Below are 22,655 nucleotides of genomic sequence, written 5' to 3'. Positions count from 1 at the left end.
CAAACCTCATTTGCATGATGCTTCACTGTACTGTCTGCATAACACTAATAATTTGACTTACTATGAAGTAAAGATCTTTTCATCTATTCAAAGCAACCCAATACAAATTCCACTTAGTAGGTACATTTTCAGAGCTGAGTTTTGTTTTCAGATGCAGTAGCTTTCCCCGGCTTAGATTTTCTGGTACCATCTTTCTTTTTTATTACTTGGCTTTCATTTTGTGATTTTATGATGATAAATGACGAAGGTCAACATAGTTTGGAGGCTGATGGGACATCCATAAGCTAAATAAAAGGTATACTGATAAGCACGTAAAATTGGTCAAGAGAGTGAATGTCAGGAGACGGAAGGAGAAGTCAACGGCTGAGGTGAAGGGCAGTGAAGACAATCACTAGGACAATCAAGATCTTTTTCATTGTTCCTGCATTTCTTCATAGTGTTACAACGCACCCTATGTCCTATTTGGGAGCATTTCTCCCAGGATCAAGGTGAGTTGATTGTGATTTTTCCTATTTTAAACACAATCTAGCGTTTGGCTTCATTTTCCAGAAGTCTGGGGAAAATATCCTGGCAGAGGTACAGTGATGGAATTAGTGGGGACTGAGGGGCAGCCTCAATTCTTTTCTGCAAGTGAGACAGAGGAACACAGTTGTGGGCAAATTCTCCCCTTTGCCTTTCTCCATCCCTTTCTCTGTTCTGCTATTCCTACCTTCCAAAGCAGTGAGGTGTGGGATTATGACACAGTCGCGGGCTCTGTATTAATCTTCCGGTTCTTGCATTTATAATTCCACCCTTGAGAAAGAAGGGAAGCACTTTGTTTTGTGAGCCATGATCATACTTTTTTCCTCCATCCACTAAGGTGTTTGCCTATAGCTTTCCAAACGCTGGGAAAGGAATTAGCCAGGATGCCCTCAGCACCAGGGCAGCATTCTGTGTGGAAGATAAGGTCCAATAGCTACCCACTGACTAAATAAAAGGAAACCTTTATTGTTTCCCATCATGTAGAGAAGATGGAACTGGAATGAGAGGGGTCTCCTTTATTGTGATTTCTCGGTACCCCGTATGCTGCATGTGATCCTGCATTGTGTTGGCAGCATGGATGAAAGATCTTTATCCTCTTCATTATTTCCTGGACATCTCACAAAATGGCACTATCCAGCCAAATATGATTTAATAGCAAAATATATTTTAATTGAAAAATCATTTTAAGTAACCGAATAAAAATGTGTAGCGGGAACTTCCCCAGTAGACAGCAGAGTATGTACATTTTGTGAGTGGAGCAGCATCGATTTAATATACTTTTATTTAGAAAATACAAGCATATTTAAAAATGGAAACATGTAAGAAAGTATGTCACAAGGAATAACAAAATAGAACACAAAATACAAAGGCAAACCCCAAATAACAAGTTTACCAAACAAAACAAGACCCAGCACCGTGTTGGAATTTCTTTGCATAAGTTCAAGGATGCCCAGGACTCCCAGGAAGAGATGATCCTGCCTTTAGGAGAGCGGGTTGGCTGTGCAGTTGTTAAAACCCAGTCCTCCTTTTCCTGGAACAAAAGACAAAGAGATTCAACAGAAGAACTGAACCGAAGAGGTAATAGTTCAGGGGCTGATTCAAACAGGATTGAAAGTCTCAGATGCCTGGGCATCATCCATGACATTGTTTTGTACGGATGCGGGTCAGAAGAACACGGAGAACACGTTATCATCCTAGAGAAAGACCCGAGAATCAGCAGAACCTGAGTTTTGATCCTGGTTCAGTTTCCTGTCTGATAATCCTCTTATATGTAGAACGATGAGTTTGGACTTCAAATCTGAAGGCCCCTTATGGCATTAACAGTTAATGGTTTTTATTTATGGCATTTATTTAGGATCAGTTTTCTGAAGATACACATGGAGATCAGAGGAAAGGCGCTTTCTTTCTGAAAGATGGAACTACCTGGGAACAATACTGGGTCGGTCTCACTCATCAGCAGAGCAGGTAATAGGTTGAGGGAGTTAATGGATGTCACAGGGCGTTTCACCACCAGCTGCTACTGCTGCCTGGAAACTGCCCCATCTGTGAACAAGCTTTACGGAGCATTGATTTTTTGTGCCTGTACTCAGTAGGAGGGATGCAATCTTGTGGGAGAGAAGGAAATAAAACCATGCTTGGAAACATTTACTGTTTTGATTTCTCAGAAAAGCTTTCTCCTCTTCCCATTGCAGGGAATCACATTCCACCTTTCTTTGTTTGTGGAATCGTCAGCCTCCTTTCCCCTTTCCCCCAAAAGTAAAGATTTTGACAAAATGACCCTTCACATTAGTACAGAGTAACTCAACCTAGGACCACAGTTCACGAATCCATCGTGGGCCCTTGAATAGATCTGGAGTAGTCAGTTCTTCTCCTGGAGTTTTAAACTGGGTCAGCACTCTATTTCTGTGGATGCTGTGGTATGACCTGTAAAATGTGGAAGTTGTAAGCAGGTCGGTCCTTCCACTTGAACCGAGTAGCAGAGAAAACCACACTGCAGAGGATGGAGCAGGCACTGGAGAGAGGAGGGAAGATGGGCAGTGGAGGGTCTTAGGTGGCTTTCAAGTCCTCAGTCTGGTCCTACTAATGCTTAGGCACCTCACATCTTTGGGTTTGGTGCACGGTCCTTCTATTGGGACAACATATTCCTTTCTTTAATTGAGCAAGTTAAAGTTACAGTGAGAGAGTCCTAACTAAGACGTTTCTCCTAGGATAATCGATCACGGTACAAGGAGGCAGGGGCTTACCCAGTCTTCTGGGTTGAAGATGACCTTTCCTTGAATGTGGGATATGCCCCCGGAGCTTATTTTGCTGAACATACACATATGGATTCCTTTATCGAACTTTTGCATAATAAAATCTAGATTTTGTTTTCTTTATTAATAGACAATATTTTCACCAAAGTTAATAGTTATCCTTCCCCTAGTTGAGAAAGAGCTCTTATGGGGGGGAGTATTTTGATGTTAGGGAACCACACAAACAAACTCTGGAGGTCCTTTTCTTAACTACAAGATGGAGTTGAGTAGAGAGTCTAAAATTATAAGAATGTTATAAATACTTCCTGTTCCTTTTTGAATCACTGCCATTCTTACTCCTTCTATCTTTTCTTTTTCTCTCTCCTTTTTTCCCCAGAAATTCATTCCAGCTTGATTTTCATTTTCTTCAAGTCTTTCAACTCTGCTCTCAGGTAAAACTACCATTTTTATCTTGGAAGCTTCTACATATATAATCCAAATTTGCTCTTTGGGTTTTTTTTTCTCTCTAAAAGGTGGCATATACTTGAGATGATACAAAGAAATTCATTGGCACATGACTGACTTTTTTTAAAATCAAGTTTGGACTTTAATAAATTTTTGTCCTTGCAAGTTGACTCTGATATTCTCATCACAATGAAATAAAAGGAAATGGAAAAATTAGAGTTGTTTTCAGTTAACTAAATTTCCCACTTTTTAAAGGGAATATGAAAATATCCATTTGTTTTTAATGACTATTATAAGATGAAAGTAAGCATACATAATACAAATCTAAGTGATGTAATACAATAATATATAATGAAAGTCTCAAAATAGAGCTGGTAATATTCTGACATTTCAACATTTCTGAGGACGATGTTATAATATTGAAAATATTTTATCCATTGTATGATGTAGTATGTCTGACATTCCCGAAGTTTAAAAAAGCTTAAATGTTGAGAGAGAAGAACAAAGCTAGAAGCATAATGTTCTCTGATTTCAAAGTATATTACAAAGCTATGGTATTCAAAATAGCATAGTGTTGGCATAAAAAATAGACACATAGATTGATGAAACAGAATAGAGCCCAGAAATAAACCCATGCATATATGGTCAATTGATTTATGACAAAGGAGCCAGGAAGATACAGTGAGGAAAGAATAATCTTTTCAACAGATGGTATTGGGAAAAACTGGACAGCCACATGGAAAGGATGAAACTGGACCCCTTTCTTAAACGATACATAAAAATTAACCAAAAATGGGTTAAACACTTGAATATATGAGCTGAAACCATAGGACTCCTAGAAGAGAACATAGTTGGCAAGCTCCTGACATTGGTCTTGGTAGAGAAGTTTTTTTTTTTTTTTTTTTGGATTTGACAGCAAAAGCAAAGATAGCAAAAGCAAAAATCAACAAGTGGGTTTACATCAAACTAAAATCTTTTGCACAGCAAAGGAAACCATCAACAAAATGAAAAGGCAACCTACTGCATGGTATCATATATCTGATAAGACATTACCATCCAAAATATAGAAAGAGCTTATATAACCCAATAGCGGAAAAACAAAACAAAACAAAACAAAACCAAAAGACACCCTAAAACCAAAGCCAAAAAACAACCCAAACAATTTGATTCAAAATAGGCTGAGGATTTGAATAGACATTTGTCCAAAGAAGACATACAGAAGGCCAAAAGGTACATGAAAATATGCTCAACATCATCAGTCGCCAGGGAAACACAAATTAAAACCACAACAAGGTATCACCTCACAACATTTAGAATGGTTATTATCAAGAAGACAAGACGTAACAAGTTTTGGCAAGAATGTGGAGAAAAGAGAACACTTGTGTTCTGTTGGTGGGAATGTCAATCACCAACAGTGTACAACTATGCAGAACAGTATGGAGGTTCCTCAAAAAAATAAAAAAAAATTAAAAATAGAACTGCCATACAATCCAGCAATTCTACTTCTGGGTAATTTTCTGAAGAGAATGAAAATATTAGCTTGAAAAGATATGTGTACCACTATGTTCATTGCAGCATTATTTATAACAGCCAAGATATGAAAACAACTTAAGTGTCCCCTGATGGATGAACAGATAAAGAAAATGTGATACACACACACACACACACACACACATACACACACACACACATACAAATACTATTCATCCATGAAAAAAATGTCATTTTGCCATTTACAGCAACATGGATGACCTCTGAGGGCATTATACCAAGTGAAGTAAGTTGGACAGAGAAAGACAAATACCATATCTCACTTATATGTGGAATCTAAAAAAAAAAAAAAAAAACCCAAATAACCAAAAAAACCCTCTTACAGATAGAGAACAGATAGATGGCTGCTAGAGACAGGCAGGGGGTGGGGAGAGGGTGAGTGAAATGTGTGAAAGGAGTCAAAAGATACAAACTTTCAGTTATAAAATTAATAAGTCAAAAAAATAAAATAAATAAGTCATGGGGATGTCATGTACAGCATGGCGACTATAGTTAATAACACTATATTGCATATTTGGAAGTTGCTAAGATAGTAAATCTTAAAAGTTCTTAACAGAAATAATAACAGAACACAATAACAGAAAAAATGTTATTATGTGGGGTGATGGATGCTAACTAGATCTATTGTGGTAATCATTTTGCAATATATATACAAATATCAAATCATTATGTTGTATACCTAAAACTAATGTAGTGTATATCAATGATACTTTGTAAAAAAAAGTTTAAATTATTTTTAACTATTTTCCCTTAGACTTATTTTTGTGATAATCTTTTCTTAGCCATGATATGTATCTGGTTAGAAATGAGAAACCAATTGACAGACATATTTTTACATCAGTTTCTTTAGTCAACTAAATACTGCATATACATATACTAGAAATATGAAACAAGATTTTTGACTTGAAAAACAAACATTCCTTGTCAATTTCAATACTATTTTTTATTGTAATCAGGAATGCAAATGAACATCAACATGATGTATTGAGTTTATTATTTATTTTACATCCTTACATATGAATGATGTAATCTTCTGTTCAAGAGGGCAGTTAATTTATTTGTTTAATTAACCCCTTTTTGTGGAAAATTATGAAATGTTTATGGAATGTTTCATGAATTTGCATGTTATCCTTTAAAGGGGCCATGTTAACCCCCTCTACATTGTTCCAATTGGAAGAGTTGGAACTGTTCCATCTGGGAACAGCTGTTCCATCTGGGCAGTTTACATGCTGCCCAGATGAGTACAAGATTATTTATTTTCGAGATATCACTTTGTCAATTCTTAACGAATATTTCTTTGTGTTGGCTTTAGTTCAAATTTAGAGGATCTGAAAATGGACATTTTTGGATGCAAAAAGCTTATACTTAAACTAGAGACACCTTCCAGCTTTTGGGAGAAACTTAACTTGATTTTTAACTTCTTTACATTATAGATAAACATTCATTTTTAATTGCCTTACCTGGAGCAGTCATGTCCTGTCCAAGCTGAGACACAATGACATCGGTTTGGTCTTACACATTTTCCACCATTTAAGCAGGGAGACTGGCAAACAGCTGGGATGAAAAATCCATGCATTTACTTAATTAATACTTAGCAAGTTGGAAGATGTCCATGAAGGCACACAGAATAAGATATGACTCTGCTTTCTGTTCCAGCCACTGCTATTCCCCATTGACCATTTGTATTACACATTTCTACCACTTTTTTGACCTCACATCATTATGTGACACCATCTCCCTCTTTCCCTCCAAGCTAATCCATTCTCATATTTAAGTCCCAGGCTAAGTCCTACCTATGTATTGAAACCTTTGCTGATAACATTAAATCCACTGATTTTTTTTTTCATTTAATCTGTATGCCACCAATTTGACATATACAGTTTGAACTGCAAATTTTTCATATGCTCAATTAGATTGTATAGCACTGGAGAGAGCTAGCAGTGAATTCTATGACTGAGTCATTACACCAGACATCAGATGCCCAGATTATCTAAAATAATGAAAAGCAAAGAAAGAAAGAAAGAAAAATAGTAGATGACTCAAAGCCCTTTGTATTTGCTAGAAAACATATTTCATGGCTTTTACCATCTTTAACTGGAATTATAGAACCTGGAATAGAGTTAAAAATCAGCCACAGATAAAACCCTGAGAGAACACCCAAAGATTTACAATCTGGACATCTTTCTCACAAACCCACTGTGTCATAACCACACTCTTCAATTGCATGAATTTACTTGTTAAAAAACTTATAGATGCTAAAAACTGATGAGGACCTAACACCCATGAGTTTAACATATCAAAGAGAAGAAGAACTTCCTCGTGGAAGAGAATAAAATTCCTGTTGAAAGAAGGCTGGAAACAGGAAATGTTTCAGCCTCATGATAGCTTGGAAAAGTTAGGTTTCCCTAGATGAAAAACTCATCTTTGGTGAAATATAAATAAATGTCATTTCCTTAATCACTCATCCATAAAGCATGGGGGAAAATGTAAGCAAGTTCCAGATACTTGATAAGCAAGCACTAGGTGGGAAGAGAGAAGACAAATGTAAAACCCATCTTCACCCTTGGAGTAACTTTCTTGGGGGTTCAAGAGTAGCAGTGGGTCAAAGAATGTATGTATTTGCCACAAAATAAAGAGGAAACTATGAAACAAAGCAAGATTAAAAGGCAAAAATAAAACCCAATCATTGAAAACTCACTCTCCATAGATTCTGCTTTTTAAAGATTTATTTTTGAGAAAGAGCACAGATGTGCGTGCCTGCATGAGTTGAGGGAGGGGCAAAAGGAAAGGGAGAGAGACAGTCTCAAGCAGATTCCCCCCTGAGCATGGAGCTCAGTGTGAGGCTTGATCTCACAACCCTGAGATCATGACCTGAATTGAAATCAAAAGTCAGGTGCTCCAGTGACGGAGGCACCCAGATGCCCCACTCCTTTTTAATAGTGTGATGATTTAGTGGTTCCTGACTGTACTAACAAATTCATTTCACCTCTTTGCCTAATACCTTACTACCTTCCTCTTTCCCTATAACATTGATGCCCCCAATGTTCCCTTTGGGCTATGTGCCTTCTGCACCATCTTACACTTTTCTCCATGAATGTTTTCCAGGGATGATTTATGTATCGCTATCTTCAATCTAGATGTATCTTCTGGGAACCCAAACCCAAACTAAACTATCAGACCTCTACCTTATATGTTTCACAGGCTCCTCAAACTCAGCACGTAGCTACTTAACTCCTCATCTATACCTTCACATCTTCCCTAAGGTGCCCAAAAGGTGTAATCAATCTTGATGCATCTCAGACTTTTACTCCCACGATAAGTCTATAACCAAATAGTGAGTCACCTCCCTAATTTCTCTCAAATCCACTCTTCCTGGTTATCATTTTTTCAGACTTCATTACATCTCGCCAATGCTGCTTTATTAACTTCCTAAGTGGTCTCCCTATCGTATGTCTTGCTTTCTGCCATTTTCCATACTGCTGCCAAAATTACTTTTCTAAAAGAAAATCTCATCACGTGATTTTTTTGTTTAAAACCTTTCAGTGGCTTCTGTTACTCATAAGACATAATTCAGGATCTTGACCTTGGCACACAATGCATTTCCTTCTTTGGCTCTGCCCAACTTTATAGCTTCATTTCCAACTACACCCCTACATTTCCTCCATGGCTTCAGTTCTACTATGCTGAACACACCTGTGTTATGCTTCCATGCCTTTGACTAGAATGATCGTCTGTCTCCTGGTGACTACTCTTGTTCTTCTTCTGATTCTATGCTTATGAAGACTTCCTAATGTCTGTGCTGGGTTAGTATGCCCATATTCACTGTTGTCATAACCCTTTTAGAGAATTTAATTAACCTCTAGTTATCTCTTTATAGGCCATTCCACATCCTTTCTGCTTTTCTAGATTAAATTCCGGAGGGCAGGAACTCCTGTTTCATATGCTGTTTTATGCTTAGTGTGTAGGGTGTGCGAGTAGGATACGTGCTTAGGTAGCTGCTATAAGAAAGGAACATTATGTGGCTCAGTGTCATTAGGGAGCTTATGCTAATTAGGGAGTCAAGGAGCTAAAAGAAATACAAATAAATGAGATCAACGGGGCTTTAGATTGCGTGGTTGTACTTAATTGTGTCATATCTATAGAAATGGAATGCTAGAAAATAGATTATTGTGGTATAAAGCAGGTTTGGAAACCAGAAGAAACTTAGGCAGGGCACCCAAGTTTGGAGAGGGAGGGGAAAGAGGGAGACCGCAAACTTGCGCTGAGAGATGGGGATAACAGGGAAGCCCTCACTGCAGGGGACAGCGTGTGATTGGCTTGACAAGAACTGAGTTTTATCAGTTTATCAGAGGTGTGTCAGCCTCTGCAGAGCCTTGGAAGTCAGAAGAATTTGTGCTGAAAACTTTGGGCTGGATGTGGAGACCACAGGGAACCATTTTAGGTTCTGAAATAGGGCAAAAAGATACACCAAAAGGAGTACATAATGATGTTTAGCTTGGAAATAATAGAGACAGGAAGATTAACCGGTAGACTCTGATGGTGATCCCAAGAAGAGATCTTCTACTAGCTGGTGATAGCGGGGACACAGCAGGATGGAGGAGGTACTGTGTAGAGAGAAACAGAAAGGTGCTGACGCTGGTAATCTCAGCAGAAGGAGTGGGAGAATCAAGGATGCCTCCACCTGGAAGAGCAGGGCTACCACCTATAGTGTCAGATGGCTGGGAAAGGGCCAGACTCCTTTGCATGTGACTTCAATTAGGGGAATGCAGATAAAACAGCAAAGCTGATTTGTTACAAACACTAGATAGAGTACTTTTAGGTACCAAGTAAAAGCTTCTCATTTAGCCTCCAGTAGATCTTTACTTTTCTACATTCATGGATGGCTGTTTCAGCTTTAGGTAGGGGGACTACACAACTGGTTTTGCCTGTGGCAGTACATTTTACTCCCATTTCCTTAGTTTACCCCTTTGCTTGCAAAAATATCCTAGTTTGAAGGCTAAATTATATTGTCATCCAGCCTTAGAGCTCATGACAAGCTCTGGGACCAACATGCCTGTTCTATTTGGTGTTTCACCCCACCAGAGAGGTGGTATAAATATTGTTTACAGGAGGGGTGGTGGTATGTTGGAATTAATCTCAAATAAATACAGCAAGTTCTATTCTTTTAACAGTTGTCTTAAACTTTCAGACTTTAAAAAAGGTTGAAACCTATCATTTTAAACTGAATCATTTCTTCAACATGAGAAACTTATCATACACAGGCACTATGCTAGGTACTGGGTATCTAACGATCACAAAGAGGTATCCCTGCTCTCAAGTGGCATATAATCTAATGGGAGCAAGGACAGATGGATAATCAATTATTAAAGTGTAGAAGAAAAAAAAAAAGTGTAGAAGAGCAGATGTCTTATTTGAGATAGGTAAGGGTGTTTAGGGGGACGTGTTTATCTCCCATCAATCAACAATAGTTTGTTACTGTTGTCTGTGAAGGAACCATCTCTTTGATGAGATTTTCACTTTAACTTAGATGGTATTTATGCAGAGCCTTGTTCTTTCTAAATAGTTACGACAAGTTAGTAGTTCGATTTCATAGAGATTAAAATAAATATTCTTCTGAACCTCTGCATGTTTTCTCAATGTTCTGCAAAGAGCAGATGATACGAAGAAGGCTGACAACTGAGTTGACTTAAATGCGTATCTTTGGTTCATGGCCCAGACAGGTGTCTCTGGAAGCAGCTATAGAGTCCAGCATTGAGACTCTCATTCAAGAGACCATCTTGAGGAATTCTTGAGAGGTTTTGGCATCTTTTTGTTTCACTGCTACCTGTGAATCTGAGTCACACTCACCAGTGTCCTCTAGGGCCTCTTGGAGCCAAAGCAACAAGAAAACAAACCCAGAGAGAAGGCCTACCTGTATGACAGCGGGACCCCGTCCAGCCAGGTGGACAGTCACACTGGTAAGGGGCTACACAGCGACCACCATTCAAACAGGGGAGAATGCATATTGCTAGAAAAGAGATTGTAAAGGATTTAATGAAAATACACTCAGATATGTTCAAGTGTTCAAAAAACATTTTCCAGGAAGATAAAACCCTCAAGGACCCACTAGAGAGTCTCCCTGGCTATGTTCTGTTTATTCATCAGTATCATTGGAAAAACACCAGCAGGAAAGTAAGGATGGACCTTTAGCCTAACAGAATGACTCTAGTGCCAAATGCACTCTTTGAGAGAGGATATACCATAATCGACATCTGCTAAGTGCTTTGCTCTCTCTTCACAGACTAATCTTCTCCATTTATTATCATTTCAAATTTCCTTTTCAAATTACATGAAATGCCCAAGAGGGTTGGCTGTCTCAAGGCTTATTGTCTTGAATTAAATGTAAGAATAGGGTCAGATGGGTATCGTGGAGGCTGGTTTTGGCAATACATTAGTATCTCCATTAGTAGTGATGGGACACCTCACCCTTTATTTCCTTGGAGCAGTGGCACTTACACCCTCCAAGGCAATCACTCTTCCTAGAAATCATTGAGCTCTTTATAGAGGAATAGTCCATTTAAAAGGAGTGAGATTGTCTATTGACTTGCCACACAAAGTACGGTTCTCAAGCCAATAGCATTGGCATTACCTAGGTGTAGGCTAGAAATGCCAACATCTCAGGTCCTAACTCAGAACTTCTGAATCAGCATCTGCATTTAATATCTCCCAGATGGGTTGTATGCACATTAAAGTTTGGGAAGCCTTGGTCTAATGCAGGAGGGTGGGCACATGCTCAGTGAGCTAAGCTAGGCCTGCTATCAGGGTCCTCCAGGGTAAATGTTTCCCTGGTCTTTGGACTCTTAGCATGACAGCAAGTCAAGTTTGGGAGTCCTAAATGGGAAGGAATGATTGGAGAGAAGAGGAAGGAAAAACATAATTTCTCTTCTTTCTTAATCCCTGTGAAACTACTTGTTTTCATGAGTTGTTAGCAGCCTCAATTTATTTCCATTGCATATTTTCCTTTCTAGATTAGTTGCAAAAGCTACACTCAAAACAGTTTTAGAATCTCTTGTAATGTGTCTGGCCTTCAAAAAAACTGATATAGACCAATGGGCATCACACAAATGACTCTTAATGTGATTTACACACACCACTCCCAAAGAAACATGAAATCATTTTATCCCCATATATATTTTTAAAGATATTGAAACAAAGTATAGTTTAGACATTAAAAACACCCTTTTAAAATCACTTATTTTCATTCTCCTGAAAGTTCAAATTCAAATGTATTTTTATAAGGATCAAAATTCCATAATAATTTACTAAGCATTGTGTAGATACCAGAGTGCCAACTTTCCCTGTTTTCTTAGTTGAGAAGAACTACCCCTAATGAAAAAGAGTCAACGTTGGGCTGCAAATACTAGAGTGTGACCCAATGCTGCGAATTTCTCCCAACCGCAGCAATGAGCAGCGTGGTACATAAGTGGGTCTGAGATAGGGAAGATATTGGCTGGGAAATCCTCTATTATAAGTTCCTTCTCAAGAGGATTCTTGGAAATTTGTGACAAGAGGCATTTGGCAATGGCTCTGGATGGATCTTTATAACTGTATTTGAAAGGTCATTTATATTCTAGATCTTTTGCAACTAATTGACATACTCAGATCAACTTTAGGTGCTCTTGTCTGGTCTGTTACAGGATTTAAGCAAATCAATTCCTTCTAATAGTAAAGCCAGTTCCTAGTAACTTCCTCGAGTTGGCAGCTTCCAGGCAAATTATCAGGATTCAAAGAAAAATTTAAGGATATAACATGTAAAGTTTGAGGATAGACTCACGCTCTTCACAGAGGCGCCCCATCCAGCCATCTGGACAGGAACAAGCATTGGGGCGTTGGCAGATACCTCCATTCTGACATGGGAATCGACAGACAGCTGGAAAAGAAGGAGGATGGATCATAAATCCAGGGAATTACGGAAGAGTATTTGTCAGAAAATAAGATTTCTTATTCACATTTCATAATATTTCCTTGAGTCAAGCAAAGAAACAAAAGCAAATCTCAAGATTCAGAAAGGGATAAACATGAGAGCTCTCAGAAAGGGGCATAAACAAGCTTGGGTAGTTCTGAGAATATGGTTTTCTAAATTTTAGTAATTTGGGGACTCAGGGCAGAAGGGAACAAGTGGTTTAGACCAAAGGTAAGCTCTTTTGGTCTGGACCAGGGGAAGTGTCTCTTTCAGCAGAGCTGAGAATGCCCTTCCAAAGATGGCCTTTGATGGTCAATAGCTCTTGGGAGCTGCCACCATCATTCACTGTCTTAAAATAAGCAAGTGAAGAAACAAACAAGTGAGCAAGCAAACACTGAAGTCTCATTTGGCTTCTGTTTTTAAGTGAAGCTTGGGCTGGTCTATGAGGCTGTTACCTCCTCCCTTGCCCTCTCATGAGGAGGTTGTATGTTCTCTTATATCCCATGTGTTAGTGATTTCATTTCTCATTGTTGCTTTCAGACAATTAATCTCCCTTCTCCTGCAAACTCTCTTGCCTCTTTGAGGCCCATGCCATTTGTTCATTGGTTTTTCTCAATTGTCCCATCCCCCAAGGGTCATTAAAGGCTCTGGCCTTTTTACCCCAAATCCAAATCTGACCATTGTCATGTGGACAACCCACTCAACAATCTGAGTTTTCTTTTAGTTCCTTGGTTATATTTGTCTTGTTCACTAGCATAGCTCTTGACTTTCAGTAAATATTTGTAGAATGGAACAATCATTATGATTTGTAAGAAAGAATTCTATTTTATTAGAACAATGTAAGTTTTAGGACATACTAGAATGGTTCATTATCTACCTCTTTCAATTTTGCAGAATTTGAAGCACAGATCCTTCTTCCCCCAAGAAGATTTTATTGAATGCACACACACAATTCATTCTTGGGTTTGCAAATTCAATCCACCAAGTGAAGGGACAGTAGTGCTTATATAAACATGGAGTGCTTTTCACCAACCCCCAGCATGGCCAGGGAGACCAAGAGGTAGGCTTCACTTCCCTGGGACTGGACAGTACCTCCTGTCTCTTACATTGCCCATGGGATGGACTACCCCATCTCCAGTGGGGTTAAAGGTCTGTTCAGAATGAGGATGGAACTGGAATCTGCTGAGACACCTGAGTATCCCAGAGGTACCCTCAAGGCTCAGACATGCTGCAGCTCCCCCTAGCAGTAGGAGAGTAGAACACTATGAGGAGCCATGATTGACTCAGGAAGGAGCCATATGCCAGGTCAGAGTTCCCTATGAAAGCTTTCAAAACTCAAACCCATAATAAAGTTAAGGAAAATGACATAAATGTCAAAAGAAAATTTAAAACCACGGAAAAATAAAAGAGCATGCATACAGTTGTTGGCTTTGTCAGACTTTCATATGAATTTCCCTACAGCTTCACTGAGACATAACCATGCAAATATTTCCTTACCTCTGCAAATAGGAGGTGATGTCCAGGTTCCATTCTCTAGGCAAATACTCCTTAGGGAGCCCTCCAACATGTATCCACTGTAACATGAGTAGGTGATCATGTCCCCATACTGATAATGTATGCCTCGAGCAATCGCATTTCCTACATGAGTTGGCGGACCACAGGATATTTCTACAGGAAAACAAAACCACAATGAAGTCTGTGCTACTAACTCAGCCAGTGGATAGAAGAGAACACAATCTCAAGCCAAAGACTGAATTTATTTTAAGAGCAAGGATAAAACACATAAAGGTACCTTTTTATAATAACTAAAAGATACTAGGGATTAAAAGCATAATCTGCTCCTGTTTAGAAAAATGAGATGTGCACGATCAAAGGTTTGTCTTCTAATTCAAACACTGAAGCTGCGCTGCCATTTTTTACTCAGCCAAGAAGTCTCTAGGAGCCCAATGAGCTCTTGTGGATTGCCAAAGAGATGGCTTCCGAGAGAATGTCAATGCAGGATGCTTATCAAATTAGAAGGGGGAGAAGCCTGGGGATTATTTGTAGTCTATTGTTTTAGAGTGAAGATCATGAATTACAGTACTGCATATTCCATCAAGGCTGTTTTATTAGTGCCTAGGACAGCACCTGGCATGTAGTGGGCTCTTGATACGTGTTTGAAAAATGAGTAAATGAATGAATATTGTCTCTAGCCTGTCCATACTCAGTTTACACACCTTGGTGAGACTTATGACATTCAAGGTTTCACATCAGTCTCCTTCTTTTCAAGACCGTGAGGCAGTGACTCTTCGCTTTTGCAATGTGTGAGACTGAATGATAAGCCTCTTTTAAAAGCTACATGTATTGTATGTTTAAATAAAAAATCTTATAACTAATTTTGCCTTGAGAAGCCCTGAAATAACTAGAGTTATTCTGGGGTGGCTCACAAGACAAGGACTGGATTGGAGCTGGGACTCCAATCAATATCCAATTTGTATAAATGTATGATGATGACTCTCCATGAATTGGCTTATCAAAGGTCACTTTGTGGTCATAATACTATTTAAAAAAAAAGATTTAATTTATTTATGAGAGACACAAAGAGAGGCAGAGACATAGGGAGAAGCAGGGTGCCTATGGGAGCCTGATGCGGAACTTGATCCCAGGATCCAGGGATCACAACCTGAGCCAAAGGCATATGCTCAACCACTAAGCCACCCAGGTACCCTTGTGATCATAATACTACTAAGAACTTATTTAAAGCGATGACTGATGTGTATGATTTTTCTAAATTTTCTTTTCCTTCTAAGGTGATTACAAACACCAATTCAGTGAGTCAGATGTCAAATATGTATTACTGCCTACTGTCCATCAGAAACTGGAAAGAAACCAATGAAGATAATGCTGTCCCTTTGCTCAGACAAGTGGAAGAATGATGAACAACTTAAAAAGAGCTGTCATATAGGCCTGGATACTACACTATAGGAAAATCAAAGTGAATGCAACTAATTATGCTTAAGATTATCAAGGTACAAATCACAGTGAAAGTGACATTTGAATTGGGCTATAGAGCTTGAGTGGATCAGAAGGAAAGAGCTTCCAGGTTGGGGGAGCAGCATGTAGAAAGACTGTGATGAGAGGATGCCTGGTTTCCTGAAGTGATCAAAACACAGATTTCAGACCACCTATATGGGAATCACCTTGGGTTCTCCCTAAAAGTGCGAGAAAATTTTGGAAGTTTCTAGTTTATGAGTCTGCATCTTATCTACCTTCCCTAAGTGATTCCCATATGTGCTAAATTTTAATCACTGATTTGTAAGGATAAATATCAGGATGAGGTGAAAAGAATGAGGTAATTTGTTGCCCTTGTCCCTCAGGGAAGAGATTTTCTTCTAAACCGGAAGCTTTGTGTTTAATAAAAAATGCAAAAGAGGGACTGAGGAAAGCAAACAATGGTAGAAATTGTCTCCTTCTCTCCAAGGCAACCCCTGAGCCTCTCAAGAATATTGAGGAATAGGGCGGCTATTCCGCCCTATTGGGTGGCTCGGTTGGTTAAGCCTTCCACTCAGGTCATGATCTCAGGCTCCCTGCTCAGTGAGGAGTCCACTTCTCTCTCTCTCTCTCTCTCTCTCTCTCTTTTTGCTCCTTTCCCCCACTTGTCTTCTCTCTCTCTCTTAAATAAATAAATAAATAATACCTTTAAAAAAAGAAAAAAGGAAAAAAGAATATTGAGGAATAATCAAACATGTACTCGAGTGCATGTCTCTTCTTGCTCTTCCTTCCAGTGCTCTGAGTGGTACGTCTCAGGGAGCCGAGACCAATGTGGGGATATGTGTGCAGAATCAGGCCACTTGGCCTGCGTTAGTTAGGGCTGGTGATCAAAGCTTACACATACATAGTTCGTTCCACTTCACTTGGAGTAGATTTTATAAGGCTAAAAGTATAGTATACATTTCCTGGAGTAAGATCTAAATTCTAATACTGTAGTAGGCTTCTAGTTGAAAATTCAGGCACGTGGGCTATTGATGTATGTCTTCCTGTCAAAAGACATTGCTAAGATAAATACACTGATTCATTTATTCTTCAAAACAAACCTATAACATAGGTATTATTGGTGCTATTAATACATGAGAGCCCTGAGGTTCAGAGAAGTTAGGGCATGGCCATAAGTTTACTTAAAAAGTTTTGAGGGTAGGATTCAAACCCAGGTCCTCTCTGACTCCATAATCCCTACGCCCTTCACATGCACATTTCTTTACTAATTGGAGCGCAAATGTTCTGAAGATGAAGGCCATCGCAGGCATGGTATAGGCTATATAGCCCAGTGTCCTGCAGCTGGTTAGACTCAATGAATATTTGTTATTTTTTTCCTACAGAGGGAGTTGTTTGGACTACAAAGGAGCCAGAGGGTAGGATGTTGGGCAGAGCAGATGTTTTAAGTGATGGAAGTGTGTGTCAAGAGACGTCAAGAGTAATCACAAGGCAGCAAGAGATGCCGCCGTATTGTGTATTATGTACCAACATCGTTCTAGCCCAGACTGGAACCCAAATTGTGGTTCCAGGACCAATATCGCCAGCAGCAACACTTGGGAACTTGTTTGAAATGCAAATTCTTAGGCCTCACCCCAGACTACTGAATTAGACTTTCTGGTGTGTGTGTGGGGGGAAGAAATCTGTTTTAAACACGCTCTCCAGGTGGTTCAAGTTTGAGAACCACTGTGGAATAATTTTTGTATTGCAAAGCATCCACAGCCTATTAAAGGATAGTTTGGGATGCTCAGAAAATATGGGAAAAACATGTACTTTATTTTATTTAAAAATTTTTACAATAATCTCCGCGCTCAACGTGGGGCTCAAAATCATGACCTCAAGTTCGAGAGCTGCGTGTTCTACTGACTTAGCCAGCCCGGCACCCCGGAAAAAATATATTTTAGATTTAATATTTTGCTCATTCTTAGAAGAACATATTTTGAAAATCTGTTCAGTGAATTCTGGCCAGATAGGTTTTAGCCAACTTCTGGAAAGTTTTTTCTTTTTATAGTTGGAATTCAAAGATCTTTTTTAAAAAAATTATCAACATAGAAGCTGATAACCATGACAGAGATCTAAATATCTACATTTAAGTTACTTGATTGAAAATATCTCACAAGGAAGAATAAATATTCTGCACTAATGAACTGGATTCCATCATTTACTTACTTTCACATTTGGCATTTGTCACCGTCCATGTCTCATCGGGGTTACAGGTAATGATGCCCCAACCCTGGAGCAGGAAGCCTTCTCTACACTTGATGGACACGTTCTGATCAACATAAAACTCCTTTTCGGAAAGGACAGCATTCTCAGGAATCACAAAAGGAACAGGGCATGGATTTGCTGTTAAACAGGAAAAAAAAATGCTTACTGATATTCTTCTCTTCTTCATTTATTTCTCTAAAGATAGAGAACGATGAGCCCTGTAGGAACTGGCTTCTCAGTGATGATAATATGAGGCTTAAAAATACAGAACTTCAAACATTAAAAAGAGTAAATGTGTTTTATAGCCACATGAAATTATCTTTAAGGATAAGATCAGATAAGATCTGAAAACCCCAAGTTATTCAACCACTAACACATTGTCCTAAAATTCTAAGATGGTAAATTAAATAGTTGTTTGAAATATGGCCCAACACTGGGAAAAGAAAAGGTGTGCCAGGAATCAGGGAGCGCATCAAACATCCCCTTAGTTTTTGAAAAATATTAAGAAAGCATAGTAAGTGCTTCTCATTGTCACTTTACTTTCTTTTACTGAACATCCTTCAGAAGGATGCCCCAGAACATCATCAGACTTTTCTATGTGACTGAATAAAAGTTCAGACTCACACTGCTTAAAAAAGGGTATTATAACTTAAATTGTAGAGTTTGTGAGGCCTGTTCATAAAAATGGATTCATTTTATACATCTGAAGCAAAAACAAAAAATGATTATAGTGCAAGGATTTCTTAGTGCAAATGTGTGACACACACATCAACATATTTCAGAAGTTTTGGTTTTTCTGATTTCCAAAGAAGTATTTATGAGTGAAGCAGATGTCAGTGAATCCTAAAGACACAGTTACTACATTATAATACTTTAAATAACACCAGGGCGCTCTCAATTTAGATCTTGCATGTGAATATTGTTTTCATTCTAGTGCTTACAACTAATTATCTTCATTCACTATATTTATATATACTTTATTATATTAAAATTCCATGTAAATATATTCCCTCTTTACCCTTTTACATCTTCAATCAAATTCATTACACATTTGTGTCAATTTTTTTTCATTAAGTTGCATTTTTTTTTTTTTTAATTATTAGTGCCTTGGACTAATCATCCAAGGAATCTGGTGAAAGCTAATTTGCAGACTGGATATTCCAGATAACGTGAACAGATTTTAAAAACACCCATAGTATTTGGTTTGAATATGCACAGATCGCTTTCTCGGGGCTAATTTCACTCAGTGGAGTTTCCTCTAGGTTTTAGACATCTGGGAAACGAGTCAGGAAACCGAATCTGATTAAAACCTCTCTTAGAGTCAACACACACGTTTGCAGAGAGGATGTGGGTGGCTCCAAACTCCGCGTCCGGTGCAATGTATCTCAGGTGCTCCTTCAAGGCTGTACCCTCTGTTGCAGGAATACACTACCCTGAGTCCAGCAGTCGTGTTTTCAACTTCGGCTTTCCCATTCAGAAACCCAAGCGGAGCTTCACACCTGGTCTCTAGAAAGAAAAATGAAAGCCTTGTATGAAATGCTTCTTCCAATCCTCTTTCCTCCTTCTGCTACAATTGCTGGAGGTACTTAATTCATCATATCAAATATTAAAGCCTACTCATTTGTGAGACACAGGGATATGCTTTGAATCAAAGGAGGAAAAAATCCCCAGCATGGGGACACCTGGGTGGCTCAGCGGTTGAGCGTTTGCCTTTGGCTCAGGGCTTGATCCCGAGGTCCCAGGATCAAGTCCCACATTGGACTCCCTGCAGCATATGTCGCTGCCTCTCTCTGTGTTTCTTATGAATAAATAAATAAAATATTTTAAAAAAAGAATTTAAGATTTCTGTATATGAAAATCATATCATTAATCTACCCCAGAAGATATGGTAAAAACGACAATGAACAAAGATTTGCAGGCCTCAAGTCTTACTGCCAGCCTTGCCACTAACTTAATTTGTGATATTGGACAGGTCACTGTACTTCTCCTCGTCCCTCTATTTACTTACTTAGCAAGAGAAATAAATCTAGCTGATCTTGACTTAGTCCAATCTAGACCGGCTGACTCATCTAAGAGGCTGCTTAACTAGATAATTTAAGAGGCCAATTCTAGTTTGAAACTTTGATAACTCTCCCAGGATTATTAAGAGAAAAAGGTTTAAAGCCCGACACTTTAATAGGCTTGTACACTTCATCTAAATATAGCTGATCCTTGAACAACATGGGGGCTAAGGGTGCCAACACCCCATGCTGACAAAAATCCACATATAACTTTTAACTTTCCCAAAACTTAACTAACCAAAGCTTACTGTTGACCGGAAGCCTTCCTGATAACATAAACAGTTGATTAACAAATCTTTTGGATGTTACATGTATTATATACTGTAGTCTCACAATAAAGTAAGCTTTAGAAAAGAAAGTGTTATTAAGAAAATCACAGGGAAGAGAAAATAAGTTTCTAGTACCATACTGTATTTATTGAAAAAACCCCACATGTAAGCAGACACGCACAGTTCAAACCTGTGTTGTTTATGGGATCAACTATACATTGTCTCTGGCAGAGGAATCATATGGGCTATGTGTGTTGGGAATAAACTCATATGGATTAACTCGTATTTTGCTAAATAAACTTGGATGCTCTCATGAAATGAGTGAATGTAAAATTCCACAAAAATGTGACTTTCATTTATTTGACAGATGTGACAGCATCACTTTAAGAAAATGTCAGCATTGGATCGTACCATCACCAAAAAAGCAACAGTGCTAAGCCTTCTAATTTATAATTATTTGGGGGAAAAAAAACCACAAAAAGAATGCAAATAGTTAACTAATTACTAAACAAAATCTTTGCCATTCTAGAGTCAATAATCTTGTGTTCTATTTCAATTTAATCATTCATTTCTACCACAATTTTTGATGTAGATGTGTGGAATCTACATCAATTTTTGACTCTTTTATTAGTTTGGTGCTCTTGAGCAAAAGCCCAGGAAAGATTCTCATACAGTTTATGGAGATGATTAAAATTTTTTTCTGAATTAAAAAGCTGGTTTATAAAGGAAATGTGGCCACATTATTATGTGTTCTCAGTATTGTTTTTGGGACTGCTAAATGTCATTTGACTTACTTTTGCACGTTGCTACCTCTCCACTCCACGTTCTGTTCTTCTGACAAACACGTTCCTTGTTCCCCTGTGAATCCATGAAAAAAAGGGTATTTTCAAGATTATACCTCAATAATGGGAAGATAATAAGGAATACAAAGTAATCTTAGCTATGAACCTGAATCTCCCGGCACTGGAATGCTAAATAAATTCATTAAATAAATAGTTTAAGGGCTAGGCTTAGATTTTTAGAAATGCTTTCATCAAATTACTTCAAAATTCATACCTGGGCTGACCAGTGTAATTAAAGTACAGACTTGGTTTCACTTTCTATTTAAGTGACAACTGATTATAACCAATACCAAAGGTTGATGAGGAATGTGTCTGAAATGTCAAAGAGGTATATTTGCTTAGTAAATTTTAAAAAATATCTTGGATTGAATTTATTTATTTTATTTTATTTTTTTTAAAGATTTTATTTATTTATTCATGAGAGACACAGAGAGAGAGGCACAGAGACACAGGCAGATGGAAAAGCAGGCTCCATGCAGGGAACCAACATGGGATTTGATCCTGGGTCTCCAGGATCACACCCCGGGCTGACGGTTGCGCTAAACCGCTGTGCCACCAGGGCTGCCTGAATTTATTTTTCAATACCTGAAATGTGCAGCAAAGAATGTGTTTTGTTTTATTTACACCTTTGAACATGAAACAAGTCAAGGTATCTTATTGGTATGAGGACTGAATTTTTTAACAATGTAACTTATCCATGAAAGATAAAACTTATCTTATTAAGGGTCCAAGCATTTAAAATTTTAAATATTTGAAGTAAAAATCTTCCTAAAATGTACTTCCCTGCCCCCTGAAATAAAGTAAAATGAACAGAACTTACTTGAAAAATTATTTACAACTATTATTCTAAATATATTTTTGTATAATTCTTCAGTATCTCATAGCTCTTGGTGGTTATATAGGCTGTTGACCGCCCGCTATAGTTATTATAGGCATATATGAGCTAAGATTACTCATATATGAGCTAAGATTACTATTCTTTGACTTCTGGGTATAATTTTTATGAGTCTTTGTTTCTTCCTTCTTTGCTGTTTACCTTTTACTATAATCATCAATGTTCCTACATAGTCAGGGAGCTGGCTTTAATGACTTGTCATATACTTCCTCAAAATTAATAAAAAATAATCTACAAACTAAAATAATACATTTTGTGCATATTTAAGTATATAAACATAGTAAAAGTATAGCAAAAGTTATCAGTGTTTATCTCTGGATGAAGAATCCTGATAAACTCTATTTTTCTTTTGCATCTTCCAACCTTTCTATAATCAATGCATATTGCTTTTTTCAATAAGAAAAAAAAATAATGACTTTATATTAAGAGACACATTTACTTAATTGATTTAATTATTTTCTTAGGAAGTCAGGATAGTAACCCTCCATTAAAATCAATGGAATCTTAAAAAAATAAAAAATAAAGTCAATAGAATCTTTATAGGCAAAGATTTATCAGTAGTTAAACTGACAGCTCAAAGAAAATATCTTTGAATAGAAGAATAATGATGAGAGGTATCAGATAAAACCAAAAGAGGCAATAGCTCTTTTTCAGACATCTT

At 38.0% G+C, this 22,655-nt stretch overlaps 1 protein-coding gene across 4 annotated transcripts in view; it reads right to left on the bottom strand.

Annotated features, from left to right (window-relative positions):
- Positions 1-1,166: 1,166 nt before the first annotated feature.
- Positions 1,167-22,655, bottom strand: part of SVEP1 (sushi, von Willebrand factor type A, EGF and pentraxin domain containing 1) — a 182,730-nt gene continuing 161,241 nt past the window's right edge. For all 4 annotated transcript variants that reach the window (XM_072727713.1, XM_072727711.1, XM_026002685.2 and 1 more), the window contains 8 exons: positions 21,052-21,115; positions 19,261-19,434; positions 17,890-18,066; positions 14,209-14,379; positions 12,583-12,678; positions 10,681-10,776; positions 6,230-6,323; positions 1,167-1,552 (listed from right to left, as the gene is read on the bottom strand). In XM_072727713.1, the coding sequence (XP_072583814.1) occupies positions 1,531-1,552; positions 6,230-6,323; positions 10,681-10,776; positions 12,583-12,678; positions 14,209-14,379; positions 17,890-18,066; positions 19,261-19,434; positions 21,052-21,115 (894 nt within the window). In that variant the 3' untranslated portion in view covers positions 1,167-1,530. The remainder of the gene's footprint in view (positions 1,553-6,229; positions 6,324-10,680; positions 10,777-12,582; positions 12,679-14,208; positions 14,380-17,889; positions 18,067-19,260; positions 19,435-21,051; positions 21,116-22,655) is intronic.

Source organism: Vulpes vulpes, chromosome 12, assembly GCF_048418805.1.
Source record: "Vulpes vulpes isolate BD-2025 chromosome 12, VulVul3, whole genome shotgun sequence".
In the NCBI taxonomy this organism is placed as follows: Eukaryota; Metazoa; Chordata; class Mammalia; order Carnivora; family Canidae; genus Vulpes; species Vulpes vulpes.
Note: the sequence above shows the minus strand (reverse complement) of the source record. Positions and strands in the feature narration are given on the sequence as shown.